We start from the raw sequence: 11,416 nt of genomic DNA, 5'->3' as shown, positions 1-11,416 counted from the left end.
CCTCTCCCCTATGCTCATGGCAGCTCTCAGTCTGGGGCCCGAGTCTCTCCTCATCCCCTTCCAGTCCAAGCCATTGCTCCTGGGGTTGTCTCTGTTTCCTCACCCTTCTTGTCGCCTGCTCTAGGGCCTGATGACAGAGCAGAGCTTTTCCACTCGGAGTTGATGTTTAACCAGCATTAAAACATCTTAACCTCAAGGGCACAGAGGGGAGTCAGAGGCCTGGGGAAGCTGGAGAGCAGGGCAGGTAGCCAGGCCGGAATAGCTAGTTTAGTCAAAACAACAGCTCAAGAACAAGACGGACAGGCTGCTGGTCCAGCCTCGACCGATGCTAATCTGGCTCAAAAGAACCCCAACCTGTTTCCCCAGCCCCTGGTGGATTTACTTTCTGGAAACCCAGCTCTGAGGTAGCTTTGGTGCTTTACTTCTGTGAGCCAAGAGTCCGAAAGCACTGAGTTGTTTACAGCACAGCTCCTGGGTAACTCATTGACCTCAGCATTCAGCTGCACTGCTGGGAAACAGAGGTCCCCTGCATGATAAGCTGCTCTCACAAGACATTCTTTTCTTTGTGCGAGGGAGTGGCTGTGTTGTGCCTGCCTGCCTGGCTCATAAACACACACACGCACACACATACACATGCTCTCCCTGACTCGCCCGGCAGTGCTGCTATCCTCAGGCACAAGGGTGTCCACACAGTCCCTCTGGGGCACTTCCTGAAGGGCCTGACCTGCAGAGACACCTAGGGAGAATGCTGGGGAGCAGAGCGACCTTGGGCCGATGAAGAATCAGGTCAGTAAAGCTGCTCGCTCTGCTAGGCAGTTGCGTTTGCCTTCTGTGGCAATCTGCCTGTCCCGCTGCAGTGCCTCTTGCCTACCTGTGAAATTTCTCAGCTGAGTAAACATAGCAGGGAGGCAGGTTTTCAGGCATTTCGAACAGCCCTGTGGATGGTACACAGCCACAGACAGCCCGGCGGAGGCGCTGGGGAAATGGAGCTGGGATTTTCAGTCCCAGCTGAGTTAGGCGCTCAGATACCTTGGTGATGGGCACGGCCTAAGAGCCGGAGCAGAATAGACTAGTTTGATTTCCTTGGAGGTTCAGAGGTCTAATGAGCAGGGAAACGCAGAACAGAGCTGGCAGCCTTTCAGGTTTTACTGAGGTGAATTTAGTGTTGGTGAAAGGTGCTATTGTGACAGCCCAAGACACCAAAGCCTACTGTGTTATTACCACAGTACAGGCAATGCCTGGGCAATAGGCAATCGCAGGGCAAGCTCCCCACCCCATGGCTTAGCGTGCCCCACTGACGCTGACCTGGAGGATAGTCCTAAGGGAGGGCTGGGAAGTGAGTCTCTGTGGTTCACTCAGAACTTGGCTTCCTTCCAGAGACTGCCAAGCAGGGGGCAGCTAGTGCCAGTTGTGCTGGAGGGTTCGGGTAGGGACCCTCTCCCATGAGGAGTTGGGAGTGGAGGCCGCTCATGTCTTTCACAGGACTGGCTGTTCACCTAAACCAGGTGAGGCTCCTCCTCAAACCAGCATGTGAAACGGTTTGCTTAGTCACTAGGATGAGGCTTTTCAACTGAGCTCGGGGCCAGATTTCCAAGTGCTCAGCAGCCAGAGCTCAGTGCGGGGATAGAGAGGTAGGAAATGGGGGAAGTGCTCCTCTGGGTGCCAAGTTCTTTGGAAAATTTGTTCCCAGCACATCAGCACCAGTCTGGTAGGGATGTGTGTGGATTACCCCTCTGCCCCCAGCCCCCAACCTCCTGCTTTCACAGGGACAGCTGAAATCCACACTTGAATCTGAATTTCACCACTGGCTCCTGGATCTTTATGCTGGGAGGCCAAATACCTCCCAACTTTGGGGTTTTCAAAATCTGGAGCTAAATTTTGTGATTTGAGCCCATTTCCAGCATCTCTTATGTTATGGCCAGGAACAAGCTCCTTTGATCTGGAGGGACTAATGGGGCAATACTAGGGAATCCAGCATGGTTGCTTTCCAGCCCACTTTCTGTCTGCTCCCCTCAGCTGCACGGAGAGTTAGCAGTAGGAGGACTAGGAGTGAACAGAGACTGGGAAAACAGGGATTATTTGTTCTGTACAAACAAGGCCAGGAAGAGGAAGTTACAGAGTGTCTGGAGGGCTGCAAAGAAGGCGAGTCACAACAAGATGTTAGTGAGAGTGTGGGACCGGGGGCAGGGAGGGCTAAACCAAAGCTAGGCAGAGTCCAGGCACTGGACAATAGGAGTAGAACTGGGCAGAGAAAGATAATTGCATGTTCAGAGGATTTTGATAGTTCAAAATTTGGTTTTGTTCTGAATAGGAACGAAAACATTGAAATTCTCCTCAAAAGGGCCTGGAACCTTGGCTCTCCGCAGGGCCACAGACCTCAGAAGCCCTGGGGTCCGTGGCTTTGAGTAGATCTTGATAGTGGCCTGCCCTGGTGCCACGGGCCCTGGAGTCTCTGACTCTCAGGCAGATTGCCTGGCGAGCTGTCCCTGAAAGTCTGGAGTCCCCAGCAGCCCACCAGGTGGGCTGCCCTGGAGCTGCGCGGATGAGCTGGCAGGATGCTCGGGGTCCCATCTGAACTTTGTCAAAATCAAATCGTCTCTGCAAAGACAATGCAGTTTGGCTGAATCAGCAAATTCAGATGGCTACAATGTTTCACTGGAATTTGCTGGACCAGCTCTAGTTAGGAGTACTCTGCTGGGGGATAACTGGGCTAAATGCACCGATACCCACGGCAGCAGTACCAGCTTGGCCAAGGAGCAATTCCCTGTAGGATACAGACACTGCCCTGCATGCTTAAATGGACCAGGCTGACCCACACTGCCTCCTTCTGTCCCAGGCATTAGTATTATTTATATTATTGTCGTCCCTAGGAGGCTCAGTCATGGCCCAGGAGGACTGCACTGTGCTAGGTGCTTTCCATCATTCTATCATGCTGCTGCTTCTTGGGGAGAAGCACAAGCCACTGTCCGGCCTGGCTTAGTAGTGTTCTAAGTTGAGGAAACACTTTCTAAATCAGCACTTGTCCCTTTAATTCTATCTTTGGCCCATTGTTCCCTTTGGCCGTGCCCTGCTCCGACACCGCAGAAAGGGTGTGATACACACAGTTACTTTGGGTAGGCACAGCACTGCTAATTTAGTCTAGTCATGTCCTCAGCCGATGATGCTCCAGATGAAAACCAAAGCAAGTTATCCTGCGTAGGTTTATGACCATTCAGTTCCTGGTTTAACCGCCCCCCGCCCCAACAAGAGCACTGTCCATGCCATCTTTCCATCCCTTGGGCACTTTTGGAGGTTGTCTGATAGACTGAGGCTAAATTACACCCTTGCTATAGACATTCCAATGGCATCTGCCACCCTCAATGTGCCTACCTGTTGGGGAGAACGCCATGGAGCTTGCAGTGACATCTGGCACTCTGAGTCTGGGGGTGGGAAAGGACCTTTCAGGCCAGTGTGTTGCTCTTCAGTGACCTGAGCCATGAGTTTAAAACCTCTCCCTGTGCCATTTGGTTGTATTTGTGCATCTCAAAGATAGCCCTGTGACAAGAATTAAGGACCTGTGACAAGAACTAAGGACTGGGCAATAAGAGTTTAGTGCCTGGCTCTGCCATGAACTCTGTGTGACCTTGGACGACTCATTTCCCTCTTTTGGCCTCAGTCTCCCTGTCTGTGGAATGGGGAGAATAATACTTTCCTAATCCACATGGCAGTTGTGAGGTTTAGTCCGTCAAAGGTTGCAAAGTGATCCCCGGATGGAGAATGCTAGAGAAGCCACAGCAATATTATTACTGCAGGTGAGAGGTGCTCGTGAAAGAGTCAGATGCAGGGTTGGCTTTTGGGGGCAGGGATGGAGGGGAATTCAGTGTCAGTGCAGAGAGGGTGTATGTCTGAGATGAGGCAGAACAGCAGAAGAGGGGGGTCCAGATGGCTTCCAGGAGAACCCCAACCAAAGCCTACATGTGGATTTCCTCCACCACTCTCTGAAGCCTGGAATGCCAGGAATGTATTGCATGGCATTCGAGATATGATCTGAAAAGACAGAGAGAGAAACGAACCCACTGGAATCACAGAGCGGACACTGGGCAGCCGCAGCCGCACCGGCCTGGGAGACAGGCCCAGCCCCACCCCCCGCCTCGGAGATGCCCAGCAGCCATCAAAAGATGCATTGTGCATTGAGAGTCTGAGTCCCAGTGCCAGTGAGGAGAGAGCGCCATTGCAGGGCTGGGTAGCACCGGACTCTCCCCACGGCCGTGAGAAGGGACGACCTGCCGGCCTCGGGCCTGGGTGGGATGGTGGACACATGGGCTGCTGCTTTGGTGCCCCGTTGCAAAGGGATCTTTCATTATGGTGCGCAGGTAAGCTGTCTGTAGGGATATCAGCTCCCTGCATTCTCCTAGCTACTGTACAATGCTGAGCTGTGGGTCCTTTAGCCTTATATCTCACAGTTCTGCCATACTTGCCGGGAAAGGCCCTAGTCTGGTCAGGTCTGGCTCTGTCAGACTGCTCACTCACGCACAGGGACAGCTTCTGTTCTCTCTCTTTCCCTCGCCACTGCCTTGCCAGTGCCTTCTGCCTTTGACATGCAGTGAGGGCATTCTGCAGAAACCAGCTGTGTCATCAGGGAGAGGAAGGAAGGAGTCATTCAGTTTGCTTGTGCAGAACTTTCTTCCAGGTTTCCCTGGGAAACCTTCAGCAACCCTCTGCCTCCACTTCTGCCTCCTGACTAACGGCTCTTTGGGGCAATAGTAGGATTTGCAGACAGCATCATCTGGTGGTGTTTGCCTTTTTAGGTCTGAATGCACATGGCAGGGCCCTTTGTCTTGGTGCTGTCAGGCCTGGTGACCTGATCTGGCAGAGCTAACATGCTAGAGAATGTATTGTAGGGAGGAGTCCTGAGGTGGCATGAAGACTGGCTGGATGATGATGTTTCCCCCCAGGCTGTAACTTTTCTGACTCGCTGGGTTCTCTCTCTCCTGGAAAGAGAGGAGGGCCAGATCCTGATGTCAGCTACTCTGGCTGAAATCTGGAGTGAGTCCATGGCAGCAGAATCCCTGTGAATTTGCACTGCAGTAGCTGAGTTACAAACCTGGCTTATTGTTCCCCTGAACCCGTTGCTGGAGGAGTTCAGCTCAGGGTTGGGATTCGCTCAGGAGATCTGCTGTTAGACGTTACAAAATATCATCTCAGCAAAGGCGGGGTGAATGAGTCACTGTTGGGAATTGCCCCGAAACCCGGCAACCAGTTTCAATTCATGTATCGAAGCGCTCCTAGTTCCCTTTCTGAGGCAGCAGGAACAAAAATAAACACTGGTGCGGGCAAGCCTGTCCCCTAGTCGTCCACGCTGAGCCTGCCTGAGACAAATGTCCCCAGCGATGTCCCATCAGGGCTGTTTGGCAAACCCATGGCAGCAGCAGTGAGAGTAGATACAACACTCTGGAAGCAGTACCCTTCGTTTTTGTTGATGTACCATTCCAGCTGGGTCCCATGGCCAAGAATACCCTACTCTGTGTCTGATCTGTTTTGTCTGCACCATGTGTTCTTCAGGTGAAGAGCCGGATTCCTGTTCTCCCACCCCAGCCCTACTTCTGCCCACTTGGTCCTGTCTGCAGAACTACACAGCTGAGCCTCAAGAAAAATGTTTCCCGGAGGAGACCATGGCATCAGGTACCTGAACACTGGAAAAGGGGAACATCCCACTGGTCACAGTCAGATGGACATTGCAATATTGGTGCCAATCAGCCTCTTGCAGGGCTACTGGCCACACTGAGTCGGAGATAAGGCTCTCTTTGTTATAACGGCAATAAGAGCATTAAGTGTGGAGAAAGGAAAGAAAAAGTGACGTGGGGGAGGGACTTGTTAAATGAATACTAGTCAAGCCCTAGTCTCTGAGGCAGTGTGGTCTAGCAGATAGGGCATTACATAGGAGTCAGGAGACTTAGAGTCTATTTCAGTCTCTGCCACTGACTCATTTCCTGGCATTGGGCAAGTCACTTCACCCGTGCCTCAGTTTCCCCATCTGGGGAATGGCGATATTGCTACTTATACTCCTTTGTAAAGTGCTTTGAGTTCCTCAGATGTAAAGTGAAATATAAACATTTAGATAGGGGCTTCTGCGTGTAAGCAAAGCTCACTAAATAAGCAGCCTGGGGCTGTCTTTTCTACTGCTAACAGTAAATATGGTGTATAATTCCATGTGCAAATGGCAGTTTATTTTACAAACTGGCAAAGCTGACTAAATAAAAAGAACATTAGAGAACAGTTATGGTCAGAAAAGTGAATTACAAAAGTACCTGCATTGTTACAGTCTCTCATCTCTTGGTGCACGAACATCTTTCAAGTCACATCGGCTTACTGACAAAAACTGGGTTTTAATCCTGTTATCCCTGCAGAGCCAATGCAGCTGTGGAAGAGCACACTGGATTTTAATGCACTTCAGGCATCATTAATGTAATTGCCAGCTAAAGTTCCAATTCCAGAATCTTTATGGCGATGGTTGATGATGTGTGAAGCAGAAAGAATGAGGCTTGATTTTCAGATGCCAGCCTGAGCCAGCAGTTTGGAAAATCTCATTTTGACTGGCAAGATGACGAGAAAGGTGTTATTCAAATTACTGAGCCTCCTGCATTGAAGAAAAGTAATAACTACAGGATCCCCCAAAATGTCGCTTTTACAGTGTCATGTTACTGCCCAGATCAGCATGCTAAGGGTCTGAATTGAAAACAAGAAGGGAAAAACATCACAGCTCAGTGCTACTCCTGTACTGGGGCAAAACCAAACAGTCATTAAGGGGTGTTCCATAGTGAGGGTCCTTAAGAACATAATAATCCCACTAATCACTACAAAAGGTTCTCCTCCCCCCCCCCAGCCCCGTAATAGCTCACCTTAAGTGATCACTCTGGTTATAGTGTGTATGGTAACACTCATTATTTCATGTTCTCTATGTAAATAAATCTCCCCACCGTATTTTCCACTGAATGCATCCGATGAAGTGAACTGTAGCTCACAAAAGCTTATGCTCAAATAAATTTGTCAGTCTCTAAGGTGCCACAAAGCCTCCTTTTCTTTTTACTAATCTCTCTATCTCTCTTTCATTCGTGAGTCAGTGTGATATAAGAGACAGTGTGTAACCCACTTAATTTGTTTTAAGAGCGTTTTGTAAGGTAGAATTTACTGTATCTCCTCTGTGAAAACTGGCAACCGCCCTTCTGTTTCCATGATGTCTTGTTAGGTAACCCCAGGCAGCTGGATCCAGGAGATCAGCCTGCACAGGTAGCAGAGAGCCCTCTGGAGACCGAGTCTGTGTCACTGGCTGTAGGGGAAGGATTTCCAACTGGTAAGTTATTGTCTTGTCCATAGTCAGTGTTTCTAATGATAGTATGTAGCAAAGACTGACCCACACCCAGATGGATCTTCCCAGCCCACCAGTTTTTCCTTTTTAATATTAGTGTCCGGAGAAACTATTTGGGGTGAGCATTGGTCTGACCTGTGTTATTTAAGCAATGTAGCAAATTGAGGGTCAGAGGCATGGGTGGGGCATGCAACTCTATGCCGGGCGGCTTTAATGCCAGGTGTCATCGCAGGACACAGCTATGCTGGTCAGATGTCTCCATGGCCCATACCATAATACTTTCCTCCTTCTTTACAGTGCTTAATCACCATTATAGGCTGTAGGTAATCCCCATTAGGGTTAAGGGACCTTCATAAAAGTGAAAGACTGAGAGCAGCAGATGGAGCAAAGCCAGTGCAGGCAGGTGTTGTGCAAGCTTCTCCCACACAGCTCGGCCTGCAGGCCTCAGTGTGGGGTCTGCAGCTCTGCAAATGCACCATCTGCTATTCCACACAGCTAAGCCAATGTATCTCAGTCTTGATGTGCAGTGCCCTGATGTTCCAGTCCTGGAGCCTGTCCTCTGCAGAGTCAGCCAGTCAGACTGTGTAACACACAGTCATGTGATGGTTTTGCATGTGGATGACAGTCCATGAGGATGAGCCTTCCAGACTCGTCTGGCTTGTCATCTAACCCAACCCCACTAGATGAATGTTCGGTCTAAGGGTGAGGTCAGTGCCCAAAATGGCCAGGTGGGGTGCTGGTGCTTGGGTTATTGTCTTTTATTTTTTTACATGTAACAGCTGCTCTTCTTTAATCAGCTGTGTTTCATTTTAAAGAGATTGCGCTTGTGTTCTCTGTTGAGAGTCGCACTTCTCAGTGTGTCAACTCCCAGCTGCAGAAGGCAGCAAGGAAGAAGCTGTGGGCCCTGGAAAATGATGACAAGGACATCTGTGATCTTTTCAAGGTGAGAGTCCCAGGTGTGTGCATGCAAGAGCAAGAGAGGGTGGAAGGGGAACTGCTCACATGCACCTTGACTGGATGGGAGCCACATGGTGATAGGAGAGTGGTGGATGCTAGAGGCAGCCAAAGAGTTGTGAGGTTTTCAAAGGTGTCTGAGGGAATTGGGTGCCAAAATCCCACTGAAAGTTAGCCTATGCAGATAGATGGACGGATAACCAATTTAGAGATAGGGCAATTCCCTTTCATTTTGTGTCAGCCAAGGTTCACAGAAGATGTCAGGATGTTGTAAGATTAAATTTAAATTTAAAAAGATGCCATGTATTAATGTTCATTGGTCTGATCTATCCTTCTGCCTCAGTTCTTCAAGTCCCATAGTGTTGCCACCATGTAGTACCACCATGTTCTTTACTGATATCTCTGTGATGGTCTCAGCTACTCAGAGGCTGGAGATCTGGAAGAAGAAATGAGTACAGCTGCTGGTGACAAGGGAAAGTCTCTTTATCTCAAGAGGCAGATCTACAGCTCTCAGAATCAGAGTGTCCCTTGGATCAAGTCACAGGAGGGAAGGATTTCTTACACCCCTTAAATTCAGCTGAGCGGTAGTTTGGGAGGTGCCCCTGTCTTGATTAAACACTGCCCCTCCACCCCCATTGAACAATACAGATACCTGCATTTCATAAGCAGAAGTGCACTGGAATGTGCAATAAAGTTAGGAAAGGATTTTGTGGGGAGAGAGTTAACTCCCTCTCACTCATTCTGCTGCATCAACGAGCATCAGCGATGATAAGGAGGGAAAAACGGAAGAGATTCAGTCCTTCCTTTTGGAAGGACACAAATGGCACAGCCTCCAGCAGGCAGAAAAGCCCTGCCTGTAACCCTGGCCATGAACTCAGAGTTCCAGATCTCCAGGTTGGACCACATCAGAATCCTGTTTCTGTATTACAGTTCTAGGCCCTTCCGTTATTAGCAAACATGAAATGTACCATGGCTACCCCTTTTGTCCTTCCCTCATATCATGGCTGCCAGGGCAGAAGTTCCAGCTGAACTCCAGGGACTTCTCACATCCTTGTGTTATCTTCTCTCTGTAGGAGCTCTCAGCCAGGCTGGTCTGTATCCAGGCCCAGAAGGATCGGTTCCTCCTCACCTTCAAGACCACAGAAGAAATCTGGAAGTTTTCCACATATTTGGCTTTAGGTAGAGCACTCATCCCACCAAGCAGGGAGAGGGGGTAGTCAGTAAGTGGGGAGGTTGAATCAGATCAAATGCCCCATGCCAGAGAAAGCCTGTGAGTAGGCATTAAGCCATGCCAGGGATGCCATTGGCTAACAGGGTGGAAAGCTTAATGAGCAAGGGATGGTGCAGGAGAAATATGTAGCATGGTACCCAGCTACAGATTTATGAAGCCACTGTCCAGCTCAGTGCAAGAGACACTGAGTCCATATCTGCCAACCCCTTCATTGCATACAATGGAACTGGGAATCACTGATAAGGATGGACAATATCATCACCAAAGAGGCTGTTGCTGCACTGGTTGCAAATAGCTGCTCTGATGGATGGCAGAAACAGGACTTTGTCCTTTTACAGGCTAGGAGTATATGGAAAAGGAGCTTGTTTAGACTGTGTTCTTTCTTCGGTTTATAAGGCTACGTGGCTTGCTGTTTGGAGCATCTTCTGTTTGACCGCGGGTACTGGTTGAACTGTTCTCTGGTGGAGGACACTGGGATCAGAATTACTGTAGATGAAGATCACTTGGCCACCATGTACCTGGGTCTGCTACTCCAGGAAGGTGAGAAGCGACTGCCCATCTGGGGACATGCATCCCAGCAGGATTGTGGTTTAGAGGGTGCAGAGCCAATCTGGGTTCCAGATTGCGTGGATATATACAGAACACTGCTAATTGCTTCCCTGCTTCTGTTTGCAGGTCACTTCTTTTCCAGAGCAGTGTTCAGTGTGCCTCAACCCCTGGAGGGAGGAGAGGAAAGCTTAAAGCTGCACGAGAACGAGCTAGTCCATGTGAAGGACATTGGGAAAGAATCGAAATGGGAAGGGATGTCCTTATCAACAGGTCAGCGAGGCCTGGTGGCTGTGGCAGCCATAGAGCCACTCCCCCACCCATTTTACCAGTAAGTACACAGGCTGTGATGTTCTACACAAGGGGCCATGCTGCCCACCCAATGTTTGTTCCTGATCACGGTACATTCAGGGTCCCTATTGCCAGGGCAGCACCAAATCCGGGTACGGGAGTACTCTTATCGCTGAGAGTGATGGGGCAGCCCTTTGTACCTGAACAGTAGTGGTCTGGAATTTCAGCACCTTTGTAAGATCAAGGGTTTAATTCTGGTCTTACTCTGCTTTTATACTGATGTTGGTCCTTTGACTTCAGTGGACTTACTCTTGATTTATGCTGGTGTAACTGGGAGGAAAAGCACAGGATTACATAAGGATTACATAAAGGATTACATAAAGTTGGTTGAAGTTGAAGGCTGCCACAGTGGCTGGCTGTTGAGGAATTACTGTTAATATTGTGGTCCCTCATGACAGATACCTGGCTAAGCCATCGTGACATGAGCATCACTCTCAGCAACCATTGTACTTGCTCAGTGAAACTCCACTCCACAGCCTGTGAAACTCATCATGCTTTTAAGTGGGTGGCATTTTATGTCACTCAGATGCCTGTACCTGCGCTTCTTACGTACTACCCTCTAGAAATATGGCATGACCAGGGATAGTGGATTGGCAGCACTGGACATGTGCCATGTGAGCTCCTGCTACCTAAGCTCCTGCTACTCAGAGCACTTTTGGTACCCATCTGAGCTTCCCCTTGACAATGTGGCTGGTGGCCTGAGAACACTAACATTTATCAAGTGAACCATTCTCAGAGAGAACTGATGTGTTTATCCAGGGTTTCCTCTGTTTAGGTGGTTTCTGAAGAACAATCCAATGAGCTGCGGCACCTCCAAGGAGATCAGCGGGACAACCTCTCAGCCCATTGGTGTGTACACCTTTGTAATAATGCAGTCTTTCCAACACGAGGCCACCATGGCCCTTACCACACTGGGTTCAGCTATGGAAGGGCCTCTCCCACAGATGCACAAGGCATATCTCTCTTGCTCCAAAAATGACACTTGAGTT

The 11,416-nt window shown here is 49.6% G+C and overlaps 1 protein-coding gene across 6 annotated transcripts in view; it reads left to right on the top strand.

The window, feature by feature from the left end:
• Positions 1-550: 550 nt before the first annotated feature.
• The window catches only part of SH3TC2 (SH3 domain and tetratricopeptide repeats 2), a 28,865-nt gene continuing 17,999 nt past the window's right edge, over positions 551-11,416 (top strand). For 3 of the 6 annotated variants that reach the window (XM_073355821.1, XM_073355820.1, XM_073355822.1), the window contains exons 1-8: positions 552-786; positions 5,542-5,661; positions 7,226-7,330; positions 8,161-8,288; positions 9,373-9,478; positions 9,927-10,070; positions 10,206-10,407; positions 11,203-11,276. In XM_073355821.1, coding sequence (XP_073211922.1) covers positions 5,652-5,661; positions 7,226-7,330; positions 8,161-8,288; positions 9,373-9,478; positions 9,927-10,070; positions 10,206-10,407; positions 11,203-11,276 — 769 coding nt within the window. In that variant the 5' untranslated portion in view covers positions 552-786; positions 5,542-5,651. Of the gene's footprint in view, positions 787-5,541; positions 5,662-7,225; positions 7,331-8,160; positions 8,289-9,372; positions 9,479-9,926; positions 10,071-10,205; positions 10,408-11,202; positions 11,277-11,416 lie in introns of all 6 variants that reach the window. The other 3 variants (XM_073355819.1, XM_073355818.1, XR_012160249.1) reach the window with 2 other exon arrangements.

This window comes from Lepidochelys kempii, chromosome 8 (assembly GCF_965140265.1).
Source record: "Lepidochelys kempii isolate rLepKem1 chromosome 8, rLepKem1.hap2, whole genome shotgun sequence".
NCBI classification, from domain to species: domain Eukaryota; kingdom Metazoa; phylum Chordata; order Testudines; family Cheloniidae; genus Lepidochelys; species Lepidochelys kempii.
This window is presented reverse-complemented; position numbering and strand designations above follow the sequence as displayed.